Source organism: Pseudophryne corroboree, chromosome 9 (assembly GCF_028390025.1).
Source record: "Pseudophryne corroboree isolate aPseCor3 chromosome 9, aPseCor3.hap2, whole genome shotgun sequence".
Classification (NCBI taxonomy): domain Eukaryota; kingdom Metazoa; phylum Chordata; class Amphibia; order Anura; family Myobatrachidae; genus Pseudophryne; species Pseudophryne corroboree.
Window position 1 is genome coordinate 326,521,575 of NC_086452.1, and position 20,181 is coordinate 326,541,755.

At 47.4% G+C, this 20,181-nt stretch overlaps 1 protein-coding gene across 1 annotated transcript in view; it reads left to right on the forward strand.

Moving 5' to 3' along the window:
• Positions 1-20,181, forward strand: part of MIEF1 (mitochondrial elongation factor 1) — a 49,370-nt gene that overhangs the window by 10,578 nt on the left and 18,611 nt on the right. The window contains exon 3 of the mRNA XM_063940510.1: positions 10,896-11,149. Within this exon, the coding sequence (XP_063796580.1) occupies positions 10,896-11,149 (254 nt within the window). The remainder of the gene's footprint in view (positions 1-10,895; positions 11,150-20,181) is intronic.

Consider the following 20,181-nt stretch of genomic DNA (forward strand, 5'->3'; position numbering starts at 1 on the left):
TATATATATATAATATAATATAAAATGCGCTGTACAGGCTGAGACTTTGTTTTCAGTATCTAGGGGCGCTGGGTGTGTGCTGGCATACTCTCTCTCTGTCTCTCCAAAGGGCCTTATTGGGGGGCTGTCCCCATATTCATATATCCCAGTGTGTGTGGGGGTGTCAGTACGTGTTTGTCGACATGTCTGAAGCGGAAGGCTCGTCGAGGGAGGATGCAGAGCAGATGGTGGTGGTGTCTCCATCGGCACAGCCGACACCTGATTGGTTGGATATGTGGAATGTTTGAAATGCTAATGTGACCTTATTACATAAGAGATTGGACAAAGCAGAGTCCAAGGAAAAAGCAGGGAGTCAATCCATGGCTTTGACTGTGTCACAAGACCCCTCAGGGTCCCATAAACGTCCCTTTTCCCAGATAGCAGACACTGATACCGACACGGATTCCGACTCCAGTGTCGACTATGATGATGCAAGGTTACACCCAAGGGTGGCCAAGAGTATTCAATATATGATTATTGCAATAAAAGATGTTTTGCATATCACAGAGGACCCCGCTGTCCCTGACACGAGGGTCTGCATGTTTAAGGAAAAGAAACCTGAGGTAACGTTTTCCCCATCTCATGAGCTGAACGCTTTATTTGAAAATGCTTGGGAAACTCCAGACAAGACTGCAGGTTCCCAAGAGAATTATTATGGCGTATCCTTTCCCCTCAAAGGATAGGTTACGGTGGGAATCCTCGGCCACGGTGGACAAGGCCTTAACGCGCTTGTCCAAAAAGGTTGCCCTACCGTCCCTGGACACGGCAGCCCTCAAGGATCCTGCGGATCGCAGGCAGGAAACTACCTTAAAATCAATTTATACGCATACGGGTGACCTGCTCAGACCGGCAGTAGCGTCGGCATGGGTGGGTAGCGCAATTGCAGCGTGGACAGATAACTTGTCATCTGACATTGACACCCTAGATAAAGATAGTATTTTGTTGACCTTGGGTCACATTAAAGACGCAGCGTTATATATGAGAGAGGCTGCAAGAGATATTGGGCTGTTGGGTTCAAGAGCCAATGCCATGGCAGTTTCTACTAAAAGGTCACTGTGGACCCGTCAATGGACAGGTGATGCTGATTCAAAGAGACATATTGGGGCTTTACCTTACAAAGGTGAAGTTTTATTTGGGGAGGGACTCTCGCGGAGCTGGTTTCCGCAGCTACCGCGGGTAAGTCTTCTTTTTTGCCTTACGTTCCCCCACAGCAAAAGAAAACACCTCAATACCAGATGCAGTCCTTTCGGTCGCATAAGTTCAGAAAGGGTCGGGGCTCTTTCTTCCTCGCCAGAGGTAGAGGTAGAGGGAAAAGAACACCAGCTACGGCTAGTTCCCAGGAACAGAAGTCCTCCGCGGCCTCTACAAAATCCACAGCATGACGCTGGGGCTCCGCTGAGGGAGTCCGCACTGGTGGGGGTACGTCTTCGGCTCTTCAGCCAAGTCTGGGTTCAATCGGATTTGGATCCTTGGGTGGTCGAAATTGTATCCCAAGGCTACAAACTGGAGTTCGAAGAGGTGCCTCCACACCGATTTTTCAAATCGGCCTTGCCAGCTTCTCCCCCAGAGAGAGAAATAGTTTCAGCTGCCATACAAAAGCTGTGTCAACAGCAGGTGATTATAAAGGTTCCCCTAGTGCAACAGGGGAAAGGGTTTTATTCAACCCTATTTGTGGTCCCGAAGCTGGATGGCTCGGTCAGACCAATTCTGAATCTAAAATCCCTGAACCTATATTTGAAAAGGTTCAAGTTCAAGATAGAATCGCTCAGAGCGCTCATCGCCAGCCTGGAAGGGGGGGATTTTATGGTATCTCTGGACATAAAGGATGCATACCTTCATGTTCCCGTTTATCCACCTCATCAGGCGTACCTGAGATTTGCAGTACAGGATTGTCATTACCAATTTCAGACGTTGCCGTTTGGGCTTTCCACGGCCCCAAGAATTTTCACCAAGGTAATGGCGGAAATGATGGTGCTCCTGCGAAAGCAGGGAGTCACAATTATCCCATACTTGGACGATCTCCTGATAAAGGCACGATCAAGAGATCAGTTACTGAAAAGCGTGTCTCTCTCCCTGAGAGTACTACAACAACATGGCTGGATTCTAAATCTGCCAAAGTCGCAGTTGGTTCCGACGACTCGGCTGGCATTTTTGGGCATGGTTCTGGACACGAAAAAAAAAGGGGTTTTCTCCCAATGGAAAAAGCCCAGGAACTCCAGAACATGGTCAAGGACCTGCTAAAACCAAAAAGAGTGTCAGTTCATCAATGCACTCGAGTATTGGGAAAGATGGTGGCGGCCTACGAGGCCATTCCGTTCGGCAGGTTCCATGTGAGAACTTTTCAGTGGGACCTTCTGGACAAGTGGTCAGGGTCCCATCTACAAATGCATTGGAGGATAAGCCTGTCCCCCAGGGCCAGGGTATTTCTCCTGTGGTGGCTTCAGAGTGCTCACCTTCTAGAGGGTCGCAGGTTCAGCATTCAAGATTGGGTTCTTGTGACCACGGACGCGAGTCTCCGAGGATGGGGAGCAGTCACACAAGGGAGATATTTTCAGGGAATATGGTCAAGCCAGGAGGCTTGTCTACACATCAATGTGCTGGAATTAAGGGCCATATACAACGGCCTACAACAAGCAGAGAATCTTCTTCGCAACCAACCCGTTCTGATTCAGTCAGACAACGTCACAGCAGTGGCGAATGTAAACCGCCAAGGCGGGACAAGGAGCAGAGCAGCAATGGCAGAAGCCACCAGGATTCTTCGCTGGGCAGAAAATCATGTAAGCGCTCTGTCAGCACTCTTCATTCCGGGAGTAGACAACTGGGAAGCAGACTTCCTCAGCAGACACGATCTCCATCCAGGAGAGTGGGGACTTCATCAAGAAGTCTTTGCAGAGGTAACAAGTCGTTGGGGACTTCCTCAAATAGACATGATGGCGTCACGCATCAACAAAAAGCTTCGGACGTATTGTTGTTCCAGGTCGAGGGACCCTCAGGCAGTGGCGGTGGACGCCCTAGTGACACCGTGGGTGTTTCAGTCGGTCTATGTGTTTCCTACACTGCTACTCATCTCAAAAATATTGAGAATCATAAGACGAACAAGAGTGCAGACAGTACTCATTGTTCCAGATTGGCCTGGTATTCAGATCTTCAGGAAATACTCATAGAAGATCCGTGGCCTCTTCCTCCCAGGGAGGACCTGTTACAACAGGGGCCCTGTGTGTTTCAAGACTTACCGCGGTTACGTTTGACGGCATGGCGGTTGAACACCAAATCTTAGCTAGGAAAGGTATTCCGGGGGAAGTCATCCCTACTCTAATCAGAGCTAGGAAGGAGGTAACGGCGAAGCATTATCACCGTATCTGGAGGAAATATGTATCTTGGTGTGAAGCCAAGAATGCTCCTACGGAAGATTTTCAGCTGGGTCGTTTTCTCCACTTTCTACAGACAGGAGTGGATATGGGCCTTAAGTTAGGCTCCATTAAGGTGCAGATTTCGGCCTTATCTATATTCTTTCAGAAGGAATTGGCTTCTCTCCCAGAAGTCCAGAATTTTGTAAAGGGAGTGCTGCACATCCAACCTCCTTTTGTGCCCCCAGTGGCACCGTGGGACCTTAACGTGGTGTTACAGTTCCTTAAATCACACTGGTTTGAACCTCTTCAAACGGTTGAATTAAAATTTCTCACTTGGAAAGTGGTCATGTTGTTGGCCTTGGCATCTGCGAGGAGGGTGTCCGAATTGGCGGCTTTGTCTCACAAGAGCCCCTAGCTGATTTTCTATGTGGATCGAGCAGAGTTGAGGACTCGTCCTCAATTTATACCTAAGGTGGTGTCGTTGTTTCATATGAACCAACCTATTGTGGTGCCTGTGGCTACGGGTGACTTGGAGGACTCCAAGTCCCTTGATTTAGTCAGGGCCTTAAAAATGTATGTAGCCAGGACGGCTCGGGTTAGGAAAACAGAGGCACTGTTTGTCCTGTATGCAGCCAACAAAGTTGGCGCTCCTGCTTCTAAGCAGACTATTGCTCGCTGGATCTGTAACACGATTCAGCAGGCTCATTCTACGGCTGGATTGCCGTTACCAAATTCTGTAAAGGCCCATTCCACTAGGAAGGTGGGCTCTTCTTGGGCGGCTGCCCGAGGCGTCTCGGCATTATAGCTTTGCCGGGCAGCTACTTGGTCGGGTTCAAACACGTTTGCAAAATTCTACAAGTTTGATACCCTGGCTGATGAGGACCTCAAGTTTGCTCAATCGGTGCTGCAGAGTCATCCGCACTCTCCCGCCCGGTCTGGAGCTTTGGTATAATCCCCATGGTCCTTACGGAGTCCCCAGCATCCTCTAGGACGTAGGAGAAAATAGGATTTTAAACCTACCGGTAAATCTTTTTCTCCTAGTCCGTAGAGGATGCTGGGCGCCCGTCCCAGTGCGGACTATTTCTGCAAGGCTTGTATATAGTAGTTGCTTACATAAGGGTTATGTTACAGTTGAGATCAGTCTCTGACTGATGCTGTTTTGTTAATCCTGTTAACTGGTTTGGTATATACCAGGTTGTACAGTGTGGATGGTGTGGGCTGGTATGTATCTCGCCCTTAGATTAACAAAAATCCTTTCCTCGTACTGTCCATCTCCTCTGGGCACAGTTCTTTACCTGAAGTCTGGAGGAGGGGCATAGAGGGAGGAGCCAGTTCACACCCATCTAAAGTCTTAGAGTGCCCATGTCTCCTGCGGAGCCCGTCTATACCCCATGGTCCTTACGGAGTCCCCAGCATCCTCTACGGACTAGGAGAAAAAGATTTACCGGTAGGTTTAAAATCTTATTTTTTCCTTGTATAGTCCGGTTCCCCATCATCTGTATAATTTAATATAATGAATCTAAGTGTACTAAGTGTCTCTATATAAATTCTCTCTATGTATAGTTTATTACATTATTATGGTGACTAACGTCACTGTTATTAGTACATTTATTTTACATTATCTGTATATTTAAGTGTATTCCATTTCAGTACTATTGTCCTTAGAAATTAATGATCTTGTATATTTGGAATAAGGAAGTGTGCCTTTTGCACACATCTATGTAAATGGATCGGGTGGTCTTCAGTATGCCGACTGACGGGATCCCGGCGCACAGTATACCGGCGCCGGGATCTCGACAGCCGGCATACCGACACTTATTCTCCCTCGTGGGGGTCCACGACCCTGGAGGGAGAATAAAATAGCGTGGCACGCGTGGCGCGCAACCGTGCCCGCAGCGCGGCGAACGCAGCGAGCCCGCAAGGGGCTCATTTGCGCTCGCCACACTGTCGGTAAGCCGGCGGTCGGGCTCCCGGCGCCGGTATGCTGGTCGCCGGGAGCCCGACTGCCGGCATATCGTAGTGAACCCAATGGATCTGTATAATGATTTTTATTATAATATTTATTTCAATTTTTATTATAGTCTTAGGTATATATACACATCTCTATATTTCTATCCATCTATTAAGAAATTGCTTTACTATGTACATCTAAATACCTATATGCTAATATGTGTTTTGCTGTCTACTCATACTAATAGTATAAATATAAATTTAATAATGATAATACTATAAAAACATTAACAAGATCAGTGTGAAAATGTTTCAAATACGCTCTGCCAGATGTCACAATGAATAGGCATAACAAATGTTTTCTTATTGTAGGTATAATGATTTAAATATTTTATATCTGAATGTGGATATAATGTGGATCTTTTACACACCTGTTTTATGTTTAATCTGAACGAATGGACTCTCAGGTGATTGCACTTTTAAACCTAATTAGCCCCTGGTCTCTATAAAAGCAGAGGCTGGGAAGGAAACGATTACTCTTTCCCTCTGAAGAAACAACCAGTGCCTTTTTGGTTGAGAAACGCGTCAGGGTTACAGGCTTCGGGACTCCTGCTATTTGCACGGACACTATCCGCTATTACACTGCACTGCATCGCACCGCCTTTTTGGACTTCGAGCCACCTGCAGTGGTTTCCCTTGCAAAACGGGGACCGTGGCCGACAATCATCCATTACGAGTGAGTAGTACAACTAGCCAGCGCACGGAGACGCCCAGTGCTGCCAGTCCTAAACTCACTCGGAAGCGGTAAGCATTCACCACTACTGCAGTATCAATCTATGGAGAGCGGCTGACGGAGCCGCCGCAGTGCTGAGTGTCATTTCTGCCCCAATGAGCGGAGTTGCTATCAAATAAGCTTGAAAACTTTCTTAATAACTGTGCAATTAATGATAAAAGGGCAAGCACATTTATATATGTATTTCTTATGGTCATTTGGAATTTCCTAAGGAACTTTGAGCTACAGTAATCTTTGAATATTCCAATATATTGCTATTAGGCAAATAACATCAACCTGAGTCTTCAACACACCAATGTGTTTAGTTCCTGAGTCTTCAACACACCAATGTGTATAATTAATTTATTTTATCATATTTTACACTTGGCTTTTGAGTTTCAAATAATGTAAACAAGCATAGTCTGTTTTGCGCTCTCTATATGTTCTTTATTGTCTATATATATATATATATATATATATATATATATATATATATACACACACACACACACACACACACACACACACACACACACACACACACACTTGCTAATACCCTGTTCTTTTGAGAGCAGCGATCAGCAATTGCTCACTAAGGCGCATTTCTTTGTTTGGTGGATAGTTTGCCACATCTGAGAAGTCTGAAGCCACCACAGAAGAGAAATCCTGGCTTTTGTCGACAGACGTATCCTCTGGTGCATGTGAAGATGTGATCCGGACCATTTGTCCAACAGATACAGCTGGAAGGGTGTTGCGTGAAACATTCCGTACTGTAGAGCCTCGTAAGAGGCTACCATCTTCCCCAGAAGGTGAATGCATAGATGCACCGATATCCAGGCTGGTTTTAGAACATCCCGCACCATCGACTGAATTACCAGTGCCTTTTCCAACGGAAGGAATACCTTCTGTGCCTCCATAATTTGTATCATCCCCAGGAACGGAAGCCTCTGTGTTGGTTCCAGGTGGGATTTTGGCAGGTTCAGAATCCACCCATGATCCTTGAGTAATCTGGTTGAGCGGGCAATGCTGTCCAACAACCTCTCCCTGGATGGTGCTTTTATCAACAGGTCGTCCAGGTACAGTGATATGTTCGCTCCCTGCCTGAGGAGAAACATCATCTCTGCCATTACCTTGGGGAACACCCTCGGTGCCGTGGAGAGGCCAAGTGGCATGGCCTGGAACTGGTACTGACAGTCCTGTAGTGCAAACCGTAGGTAAGCCTCATGAGGTGGCCAAATCGGAATATGACAGTACACATCCTTGATGTCCAGAGACACCAGAAATTCTCCCTCCTCCAGACGTGAGATCACCGCTCTGAGACTCCATCTTGAACTTGAACACTCTTAAATATGGGTTCAGTGACTTTAGGTTTAAATGGGCCTTACCGAACTGTCCGGTTTCAGTACCACAAACAGGTTGGAGTAATAACCCTTGTTTTGTAGTTGAAGGGGAACTGGGACAATGACCTGAGATTGTACCAGCTTCTGGATTGCTGCCTGCAAAATCAGACCTGCCTCTGGAGAAGCTGGTAAGCCTGATTTGAAGAATCTGTGAGGTGGGAGTTCCTGAAACTCCAGTCTGTACCCCTGGGCGATAAGGTCTTTGACCCAGGGATCCTGGTATGATGTTGCCCAAATGTGACTGAAATAACGTAACCGGACTCCCACCTGCCAGTTATCCAGGCAGTGCGGTCCACCGTAATGCCGAAGGCTTTGAGGAAGCAGAACTGGAGGTCTGTTCCTGAGAACCTGCAGCTGCTGGTTTTAACTCTATTACCTTTGAAGGCTATAGAAGAACCTTTGGATTTGCCTTTAAATTTCGCTGCCCGACAGGTCTGCAAAGTTGGAGCAGAGTAGGTTTTCCTAGCTGGGGGTGCTGCGGAAGGAAGGTACGTAGACTTACCCGCCATAGCCTTGGATATCCATGTATCCAGTTCATCTCCAAAAAGGGCCTCATCTGTGAATGGTAGGCTTTCCACGCCTTTCCTGGAATCCGCGTCCGCAGTCCATTGGCGTAGCCACAAGCTCCTGCGTGCTGACACTGCCATGGCAGTGGTGTGTGCGTTGAGCAACCAAATTTCTTTTAAGGCCTCTAACATAAAGGTAGCAGAGTCCTGAATATGCTGTAGGAGTAAAATTATCTCCCCCCTGGGTAAGGAATCTAATCCGTTAATTAGGTTACCTGACCACTTAGCAATGGCCTTAGTGATCCATGCACAAGCAATAGTGGGTCTCTGGGCCACCCCAGCAGCAGTGTATAAAGATTTGAGAGTGGTCTCAATCTTGCCCCAGGAACCGGTAAGACTATCTAATGTGACAACCTAGATACCGATGCGTCCACAATCGGCGGGTTTTCCCATTTCTTTCTATCGTCCAGAAGAAAGGGAAAGGAGTTAATTAACCTTTTAGGGATCTGAAACTTTGTCAGGATTAGCCCAAGTTTCTTCAAACAGTGCATTCAATTCCTTTTGAAGCTGGAAAAGTAACTGAGGATTTATTTTTTACATTAAAATAAGATTCCTCCTCTACATCCGCCAGGAATGTGCAGGACATCTCTCATAGCTTCTATTAGAGCCTGTATTCCTTGTGACAGGGCTGTACCCCCCCCCCCCCCATCGCTTTAATGGAATCTAACCATGGGGGTTCTTTCCCACTAGCCTGAGAATGTGTACACAGTAGGGAGACTCCAGGGGAAAACAGACACTCTGCTGTGCAGGAGACACAGTCCCTGGACATGGTAACGTGCAGGGACACACACACACCCACACACACAAGGTGAAAATACACACGGACAGGGAGACACAGAAATTGGAGCCAGCCACACCACGCCCTTTTAGCCAAGTAAAAAAAACTCAGCTGAGTCACCACACTAAGTCCCTTAATAGGGCTTAGTATTCTAGAACACTCCCCCCCCCCCCCCCCCCCCCTTTCTAAGACCCCCTGGTACCGCTGAGGAGACATGGAGTCTGTGTGGAGGAGCTGCGCTTCCCTGTGATGTCTGTCAGAGCATGCTGCAGAGGGAAAATGGTGCTGGTGAGCTGCTGGATCCGCTCATAGTGAAGCCCTGCCCCCGTAATGCCCCGTAACGCGGCTTCCCGTTTTTTTTTATACTGGCCTGAGGTCTTGTGTACTATAACAGAGGGTTAGAACCCTTGTTAATTATGTGCCAGTGTGGGTATCATTGGTGGCTCAGTGCACCCCTCACAGCGTGTCCCCCTGAACCTCCCTGAGCGCAGCCAGCATGTCAGCGTTGCGCTTCTACCCTTGTGCCGCCATTCCCGCCGGCGACCCACTTTCTTCTGGCTCTGTTAGGGGTGGTGGCGTGCTGCGGGAGGGTACGCTCGCTATGGTGGGGCTTGCGAGTGACTCCCTCAGGAGCTCAGTGTCCTGTCAGGGGAGAAACGGGACCATTAACTCTTTAGGAAGTTGGGCCATTCTACCCCCGCTAAGTCCCACGAAGCAGGCAGGCTGGTGCCACCCAGCAATGTAAAATAGCAAACGGAAAATAAATGTTGAAAACGCTTCAGGAGCTTCCCTCCGGGCACATTTTCTAAACTGAGTCTGGTAGGAGGGTCATAGAGGGAGGAGCCAGTGCACACTATTGATTTCTTAAAGTGCCCATGGCTCCTAGTGGACCCGTCTATACCCATGGTACTAATGTGAACCTCAGTATCCTCTAGGACGTAAGAGAAGATTACTTATCTAATGTATCTAATGTAAAAAGTTTGTCAGATGGAACAGGCATATAATAGTCACAGCATGGGGGAGACTGTCATCTTTCTGTACTGGGCCCTGGGGAGAGGTGGCAATTCTTCAGTACCTCATCAGTGAGATTGGATGCAAAGGGAAACAGAATCCAGCACCTTCTCCTACTGTCTACCAATATCTCTAGGAAAATCTTTTACATTTGTTCTATGTGTGGGAAGGATAGTATGTTCAAAACCAAGCATGGAGGGACAGTCTAATAATACCGCTTTCACATCTCCATCTCCATAGTGGCGGGGGCAGAGCCGGGGGTGGAGGCAGCGCTCGGAGATGAGCTCATCTCCGCGCCGCCTCTCCCTATGCTGTGAATGGGTACTGGGTCGCATCGACCCTGCAACCCATTCCACTGCGCCTGACCCGGTATTCAACCCGGGAATAACCCTTCTGGTTATTCAACTCTGGTTGAATTACCGGGTCAGGCGACCCAGGAATTTGAACATGGCCCTTTCACATCGCACACTGACCCGTGTCGACCCGGCAATATGCTGGGTTGATACTGGGTTATTTGTGCGATGTGAAAGGGGTATAAGTGATTGCCTGCTCCCATTGTCACCCTAAATTTCCCTGTGTCCAGTCTGAGACAAAGGCCTGTGCGTGTCATAGAAGGCATTTTCTGAGATGTCTTAGGCCCTTGCTTTTGAGGAGCTCATGAAGCTCACCACATTTCCTATCGAGCTGAGCATAGACCTCTTTTGCCTCTTCACGGCAGCCATGAAGAAAGATGTCTAAGGTGGATTGTAACAGATCATAATAATGCTTGCTCAGCCTGAGCACCATTTTGGGATGTTGGAGTGCTGTATTATTCTCTCTTTTGTAGATGTACTATATGTGTATCCAGTTGTATTTCTGGGTGAAAGCATGTCCCTTTTGTGACACTGTAACATCCTAAGAAAATTACAGTACCCCAGTGTGGGAGTGGTACAGTCGCTTTACTTGTGTATTTATAAAATATTTAATCAGATTCAAAGCCAAATTTTCCACTGCTTTGCTGACTTGGATTCTCTCACTCATTCACTTCAGAGTCTGTCCGGCCCAAACCCCCAGCTTGTAAGATCCAGACAGATCTGAAGAAGACCCGCTTGAAACTATCACTTCAGGAAAAACTGTTCTCTTACTACAAGAAGCATGTTGCCATCCCACCATCAGAACAGAGTTGTGCCAAGCAGGCCGCTGTAGACATCTGCTGTGAACTGCGCAACTTCATCCACAGCAAGTTTCCAGACATGCCACTGAAGGACATGCACCTCAGCGGAAGCCTCTATGATGACCTGCAGGTAACATGTTTAGTAGAAGTTCTGCGTGTTTGTGGTTTTATATATGTATAATGGTACTACAAGTCGTATATCCCTAATGCCTATAAATGTTAATTTTGAGATGATGCTGCATGTATTATGGATCACTATCTACGAGCATATCTTCTCTCATACAAGCTTCCAGTACATATTTTAGGTTCAAATATGCATAATTTCTCATACGTCCTAGAGGATGCTGGGGACTCCGTAAGGACCATGGGGTATAGACGGGATCCGCAGGAGACATGGGCACGCTATAAGACTTTGAATGGGTGTGAACTGGCTCCTCCCTCTATGCCCCTCCTCCAGACCTCAGTTAGACTCTGTGCCCTGGAGTGACTGGACACACACTAGGGGAGCTCTCCTGAGTTTCTCTAAAGACTTTATTGTTAGGTTTTTTATTTTCAGGGAGACCTGCTGGCTACAGGCTCCCTGCACCGTGGGACTGAGGGGAGAGAAGTCAGACCTACTTCTTCTTAGTTCAAGGGCCCTGCTTCTTAGGCTACTGGACACCATTAGCTCCAGAGGGTTCGATCACTTGGTGCGCCTAGCTGCTTGTTCCCGGAGCCGCGCCGTCACCCCTTTCACAGAAGCCAGAAGAAAGAAGCCGGGTAAGTATAAGAAGAACAGAAGGCGTCAGACGGCAGAAGACTTCAGTAACGGAGGTAAGCGCAGCGGTAGCACTGCGCTCCATGCTCCCACACACCAACGGCACTCACAGGGTGCAGGGCGCTGGGGGGGAGCGCCCTGGGCAGCAGTTACTGAAGGTCTCATGTAGACTGGCATGAAAGCATATTCGGGCCCCGGGCACCATGTACGATACCCCCGCCAGTATAAAGCAGCGGTCGTGCTGCGCGCCATTGCTCCCACACACCAACGGTTTTACATGGGTGCAGGGCGCAGGGGGGGGCGCCCTGGACAGCAATATATATATTATTTCAGTGGGTATATAGTGCGTAGACACTATATACAGTCCCCTGCCTGCATAAGAAACTATATTATAACGGGGCTGAAGCATGCCGGAAAAGGGGCGGGGCTTAGCCCTCACAGCAGTGTTCAGCGCCATTTTCTCTGTCCCCGCCAAAAGATGTGTACAGTGCAAACGAAGGGGGGCACAGTCTTTTAGTGTTATATTGAGGGAAATATAGCACTATTGTTTAGAAATGGGCATGTAATCATTGTTGTGCATATTTCTCTGTGTGTTCCCTGTCAGATATACCCACTATAGTCCACATGTGTCGACATGCGTGAGTGTTCTGTCACAAACAGCTATGGGGATCACTGTCGGCTTCGCCGACGCCTGTTGGTACTTGATACAGTAGATGCAGAGTCAGCAGGTCGGTAGTTGTATGCTTGTCAAAAGTATACACTGTATGGGAGACAGTCGTATGTGGGTGACCCTGTCGGCACCAACTGTTATTACTGGGTGTAAATTAACATGCTGTAACTGCCTTATGCCTGTGTATATATATTTATATGTATATGTGTGGTACGGCTCCATGGGCCTGTAGCTCGAGCACAGACATGGTAGTATATGTGGGGGAGTGTTATTAAAATTATTTATATATACTCCCCTCGGACCCCTCAGGGTCGTAAGAATGTTATTTTGCCTGGTTACTACTCCCTCCTGTCGACGACTACTAGGTTTTCTGTCGACCATAAGGTTTCCTGTTAGATCCACAATTGGGGGCATTCAGTACATTATCATACACATTCAGAACACATTAATGTCACTAGGGACCCGACGGTTCAGGACAATCCGCTTATATGTATGATATATATATATATATATATATATATATGTGTGTAGTTGTGTATTGCATTATGTTTATTAATATTATGACTTCTAACGAATGCTGAAGTGAAAGTATTCCTTCTCATGTGCTGGTCGCTCTGTTGATAATGCTCTAGGTCAGCCGTGACGAGTTGGTCTCAGATCCTCACAAGGAGTCCGAATGTTTATTCTTTTACCGCTGCGGATAGAATACTGTGAAAGTCAACTCCTGGTCGACACGGGGCCCTGTCACAAAGGATTGTACACAGGAAGCTAAGTAATATTTTATTCTTTACTTTGGAGTTATTTGCATTACCTGCACATGGGGGAGTGTTTGTATTCGGAAAGGCATCCGATAGAATTACCCTATAGAGAGAGGGGATGTCTCTTATGTTGATTCTTCTCTATAACATGGCGGCAGGTTGTCGTGCGACTGCAGAAGAAATGCTGAGGCTGGATCCGAGAGATACTGGAGTGTTTCCCTGGGACGGTGTACCGCTGTTGGGGAGGCCTCAATTCGGTTCAGTCAATCTCGGCAGATATAAGTCTAACTTCGTGAGTTAGATTCCCTCACAACGGTTGGTAACGCATTCGGTTGTGGGATGCAGTAATTTTAACCGGTTTGATACCCTTCTTTTTTCCTTTTCGGTGCAGACTGTGGAAGGTGAAAAGGTAAGAGTTCTGCAGCCTTGTTAGGTTCGCAGAAGCGGATGTTGTTTTCTGTTCTACCACATCCAATGCATGGTGCTGGGTCTATCTGGCTGGAGCCCACTCCGGTGGGAACTCGTCTACTATTCTTCAGTCAGTCCGGGAATGGACTTGGACCTATGAGTTACTAATAGAATCCAAAGGGGGACATGCTGGAGTTTACAGATGATTCCCCTCACTGATTTTCGAATAGATCTTAGTGATTCCCCTCTTGAAGGGGAGATAGTACGCGGCGCCATTCCAGAGTTGCGTCAGGTTCAGGACATTGTCCTGCTGTCCCTAAAAAAAAAAAATCAAAGAGCTCTAGCACGTCAAGGTGGAAAAGGGGTTAAATGCGTTTTACCTGGGTTGATACCAGGATTGTCTTTGCCATTTCATCAGTAGTGATGGCAGTATGATGGGTTTCTTTCAATAGTAAGAGCTATTGTTATTTTGTACTGAAACGCTCTCCTGATTAAGGCGAGGTCAAGAAACAAGTGGTGCAAATCGTTTCTCTGACTGTTCCCAACGACGCAGATGTCGGAGGTGGGTATCAGAGTAGATACTGAACGGTTGAGGTTTTGTGTTTTCCTGTGGAAACAGGTTTGAGGATCCAGAGTCGGATCAGATTTGCTGTGACAATCCTTCACTATGTTCCGTTGATGAAGATGGTGCGGCCTAAGAGGCTTTTCAGTGAGCAGGTCAAATGCCAGAGTGGTTTTCACGGGGCCAGTTGGAAATGTGGTCCGGGTCTCACCTGCACATGCGCCAGAATATAACCCTAATGGCCAGGATATCGCTCCTGTGGTGTCTGCTCAGTACTCGCCTCCTAGAGGGAAGAAGGTTCGAATCCAGGATGAGATCCTGGTGTCCGTGCATGCAGATCTCCGAGACTGGGGAGCAGTCCTTGCAAGGGAAGTATTTCCAGAGGAAAAGGTCAAGGTGGGAAGCTTGTCTGCAATAAACTTTCTTGAATTAAGAGCTAGTTTCAATGAACATATGCTTTGTGATCTGCCGTGTTAATTCTGTCGGACGATTTGACAGCTGTGGTGTAAGTATGCCGCTAGGGCGGAACATGGAGCAAAGCCGCAATGGCAGATGCCGTAAAAGTTTTCCGCTGGGTGATAGGACTGGTAAATGCTATATTAGCAGTCTTTGGTCCAGATGTGAACGACGGAGAAATAGATTCCTCTGCAGATGCGATCTCCATTCGGGAGATATACAGTCGTCATCGAGAAGTTTCACTAAAGCGACAGGTCTTTGAGGTGTGCCTCAATTCGACATATTGGTGTCTCGCCTCAATGAGAGATCTCAGGGATATTGTTCCAGGTCAGGGGACACTCAAGCTATAGCAGTGGATGTCCTCGGGACACCTTGGGTGTTTTCAGTCGGTCTATGTGTCCCCTCCGTTTTCACTCTTCTGTAGGTGATAAACGTAAGACGAACAAAGGTTCAGGCGATCCTCATTCTTCCGGTTTGAACATGGAAGGCTAGGTATCCAGTTCTCCAAGATTTACTCATAGCGGATCCCTGGCCTCTTCCTCTATGTGAGGAACTGTTACAGCAAGATCCTGGCTTGTATCAAGACTTACCGCGGCTGCGTTTGGCGGCGTGGCGGTTGAACGCCATATCCTAACCAGAAAGGGTATTTCCAGTGAAGTCATTTCCACTTTTCTTCAGGCTAGAACAGAAGTAACGGCAAAGCCTTACCACCGTGTTGGAGAAATATGTGTCTTGGTGTGAATCCACGAAGGCTACTATGGAAGACTTTCAGCTGGGTCGTTCTTCTCCATTCTTTGCAAGCAGGTGTGGGCGCAGGCCTAAAGTTAGGCTCCATTTAAGTGCGGTTTTGGCCTCATAAAATTTCTTTCAAGAAAGAATTGGTAACCTTTCCGGACGTTCGGACCTTCGTGAAAGGAGTACTGCACATCCAACCTCCATTTGTGCCCCCGTTGGCACCATGGGACCTTGACTTGGTGTTGCGTTTTCTTGTGTCACACTGATTGGAACCTTTGTGAAAGGTTGTGTTAAAATTTCTCTCTTGGAAAGTGGTCATGCTATTGGCTTTGGCGTCCGCAAGGCGGGTGTCTGAAGTAGCGGCTTTGTCTCACAAGAGCCCTGTTTGATCTTCCATGTGGATAGAGAGGAATTGAGAACTCTGATAATAGTTCTGCCAAGAGTGGTTTCTGGGTTTCGCAGAAATCAGCCTATTTTGATGCCGGTGGTTACTTAGGCATTAGCTGATTCAAAGTCTCTCGATGTAGTCAGGGCTTTGAATATTTAGTTTGCCAATTTGGCTCAGATTGGGGAAACAGAGGCTCTGTTTGTCCGGTATGCTCCCAGCATGATTGGGGCGCCTGCGTCTATGCAGTCTGTTACACACTGGATCTGTGATATGATTCGGCGTGCTCGTTCTACGGCTGGATTGCCGTTACCGAAGTCGGTGGAGACCCATTCTACTAGGAAGATGGGCTCTTCTTGGGCGGATGCCCGTGGAGTCTCGGCGGTTCAACTTTGCCGAGCGGCTACTTTGTCGGGTTCAAACACTTTTGCTATGCTCTACAAGTTTGATACCCTAGCTGATGGGGACCTTTTGTTTGCTAAAACGGTGCTGCAGAGTCGTCCGCACTCTCCCGCCCGGTCTGGAGCTTTGGTATAAACCCCATGGTCCTTACGGAGTCCCCAGCATCCTCTAGGACGTATGAGAAAATAGGATTTTAATACCTACCGGTAAATCCTTTTCTCTTAGTCCGTAGAGGATGCTGGGCGCCCGTCCCAGTGCGTACTGTGTCTGCAGTTATTGGTTATGGTTACACTCTTGTGGTGTTTCTTTTCTGTCAGGCTGTTGCTGACGTTGTTCATGCCATGGCATGCGGTGTCTTATTATTGGTTGTGTTGACACACAGGTTGTGTTACATATTCTCTCAGCATGTGGCTGTGTATTGTTCATGCCGTTGGCTGGTATTCTATTGAATGCCACGTTCTGCGGTATGTTCGTGGTGTGAGCTGGTACGACACTCACCATGTTTAAACAATAATTTCTTTCCTCGAAATGTCCGTCTCCCTGGGCACAGTTTTCTAACTGAGGTCTGGAGGAAGGGCATAGAGGGAGGAGCCAGTTCACACCCATTCAAAGTCTTATAGTGTGCCCATGTCTCCTGCGGATCCCGTCTATACCCCATGGTCCTTACGGAGTCCCCAGCATCCTCTACAGACTAAGAGAAAAGGATTTACCGGTAGGTATTAAAATCCTATTTTTCCATTTAACCTGTAGTTCTGAGCTTTCATTGAGTGTGTTTGTAGATATGTAAGCATCAACTTATGATTTGTTTACTTAGTGGGGTTATGCACAGTACAAATAACTAATCCACCAAAGCTACTTACTTTGTGGCCTTCATCTGCTTTGTACACCATGCCGAGTGACCTCATTGTAAAATGGTCCAATAATGTTCATTTGTGATTAAACTACTTTTCTCATTCATCCACCAGGGGACACTGGAGATCTTAGACAGTAGGGGTGTGAAGGATGCAAACTGGAGGTAGCACAATATCTAAAACATAATTATGCACAGCTGGCTCCTCCCCCTTCACACCCCCCTAATCCCTCCAGTTTGAAAAATTGTGCTGGAGAGAGCAGCACATAAAAGGAGCTCCTGCTCCATAAGGAATCTATTTTTGTGCTGAAATATCAGAGAGCAGATCCAGCCTGTGTGAAAGGAGGGTGAAGGCTTCCTATACTATACTTTAAGTATAGAAGAGACAAAGATCCCAGTAAAAGGGATCGACATCTCTATCAGAAGATTGGTTTAGCAGCGCAGTGAGTACTTACATGAGGCAGTTAGGGTGAATGTAGCGGCCAGCAGAACAATCGTTTCCCCCCAGCCCCAGCTGTAATACTCCAAGAGCAAGGCGCGCAATACAGAGGTTCTGGTGTAGTACAGCCGCTGAGGTCACCGCTATAGCAAGGCGAAAACCCAGCAGCTAAGCGGCGCCATCAACAGGAGCAGCAGCGGAGGCGCACAGCTTCAGGAAGGCCTCATAGAAGACGGAGCACTGGTACTTAGACAGCGGAGAGGACGTCACAGGCTGGGAGGTAATTCAGCAGCGTCCGGTACAGCGGTGACACGCTGAGGGAGGCTTATAAAACGAAGCGCTGGTAATTAGTCTGACTGAGGGGGACGTGCATCGGGGCTCCCTTTGGGCGCACAGTATTCAGACAGCGGAAGGTGGCTGTGATGTTAACAAAAAAGTCAGTTGCGGCCATTTTGTTATTCTGTTTAGGCGCGCAGTTTCAGTGGACTTTTCCTCTCAGAAGGGGCGGACATCTTTAGAGTCAGTTCACAGAAGGGGATTTAGAGCAGGGTACCTCCTTACAGTGGATTAGGGTGCTGTTTGCAGATAAAGGGCTCAGCGGCTGTGATCTTTCTGAATATAATGGATTTGAATCTATATGTTTTATCTTCCAAGGGACTCTGCTGAGAGGTCCTGTGGGGAAGGCGCATCAAAAGTCTCAACCCGCTCAACTCAGACGGTGTGGACAATTAGTGTTGTGAGAGTTACTAACGTCAGGCTGGTTTATACTACTTAAGATTTGTTATTTTTTATTTCTCTTATGTCCTAGAGGATACTGGGGTCCACATTAGTACCGTGGGGTATAGACGGGTCCACTAGGAGCCTTGGCACTTTAAGTAATTAATAGTGTGTGCTGGCTTCTCCTTCTTTACCCCTCCTACCAGACTGAGTTTAGAAAATGTGCCCGGAGGAGCCAGTCACACTTACGGAAGCCCCTGCACAGTTTTCTGCATTTATTTTCTGTTTGTTGTTTTCAGGCAGGTCTGGTTGGCACCAGACTGCCTGCTTCGTGGGACTTAGGGGGGGGGGAATGGCCCAACCTCCTTTAGGGTTAATGGTCCCATTCCCCGCTGACAGGACATAGCTCCTGAGGGACCTATTCGCAAGCCCCACCATGGCAACCGTACAGTCCCGCAGCACGCCGCCACCCCTAACAGAGCCAGAAGTAAGAAGAGTGACAAGTAGATGGCAGGCGTCCCGGTTAGCGGGTCGCCACTGGTAATGGCGGCATGAGTGTAGGAGCGCAGCGCTGACAGGCTGCGGCTCCAGAGACATAACATGTTCTGCTGTGAGGGGCACGCTGAAGCCACAACTATACCCACACTGGCACTAAGTTTACAGGGGTTCTAACCCACTGTAAACCACACATATAACCTCAGCCAGTAGTTTAAAAAAAAAAGGGGAAGACTGGAGGCGTGGCTTCACTTTGAGCGGACCCAGCGCCTCACCAGCGCCATTTTCCCCTTGCAGATCTCTCTGAACAGCCTGAGACACGCAGCTCCTCCACAAGGAATCCAGATTACCTCAGCGGTACCAGGGGGTCATAGCAGGGAGGCGAGCAGTATAGGAATACTAATACCCTATTAAGGGTATTTAGTCTGCGGCCCAGCTAAGCTCAGCTTTAGCAAGTAGGGTGCTGTGTGGCTGGCTACATCATACTCTGTGTCCCCCTAGAAGGGCTCTGTTTGGGTTAACTGGGCTTAACTTTTCTGCTGTGTGTGTGTGTATACTTTCACATTACAATGGCAGGCAAGGAGTGTGTTTCATGCACTGCAGAGTGTTTTACTTCTTCAGGGGGATCACTACAATGTACTCAGGGTAGTACACATTTTCTGACTAGTGTATCCGAACCAGCATGGTTGGATTCTCTAAAAGGGATGATCTCAGATATTTCTAATAAATTGTCCCATACTGAGAAAGAGACGCAACAGTTAAGACAGTCCGTGGATGATCTGATGAATAGAGATTCAAGTCCCATGCCAGCGTTTCATATCCCTGCCATTTGTCCACAAAAGCGTACTCTGACCCAAATCCTGCAGGCTGACACTGATGATGATGTGTCAGACCCAGAGGAGGGTGAGGTGGACTTAGGTGGGGGGATGCAGCCCTGTCACAGGGAATACAGGCCATGATAGAAGCTATTAGAGAGGTCATGCACATCAAGGATGACACAGATGACAGGGGAGTATGAGGAATCTTATTTTAATGTGAAAAATAAATCCTCTGTTACTTTCCCTGCATCTCAGGAATTAAATTCCCTATTTGAAGAAACTTGGGTTAATCCTGACAAGAAGTTTCAGATTCCTAAAAGGTTAATTACATCCTTCCCTTTCCCTCAGGATGATAGGAAAAAATGGGAAAACCCGATTGTTGATGCATCGGTATCTAGATTGTCACGCATCTCGGCTTCAGCTGTATCGGCCAGAAGGATACTGTGGTTAAGGGAATGGCAAGTGGACTCAGATTCCAAGAAGGCAGTGGTGGCGATCCCTTTTGTAGGGGAAGCCTTATTTGGTCCGGTATTAGACAAATGGACTTCGCATGAAAGAAAAATATATACACATATCTGTAGCGCTCAAAAGGGAAAAAAATATATATATAAATGCACCCTTAAAGTGAAAAAAAATATATTGGATTGATAATCACCCTAAGGATTTTTTTTTTTTTTTCATAGGAGCACAATCTTGTTATTTTTATTTCA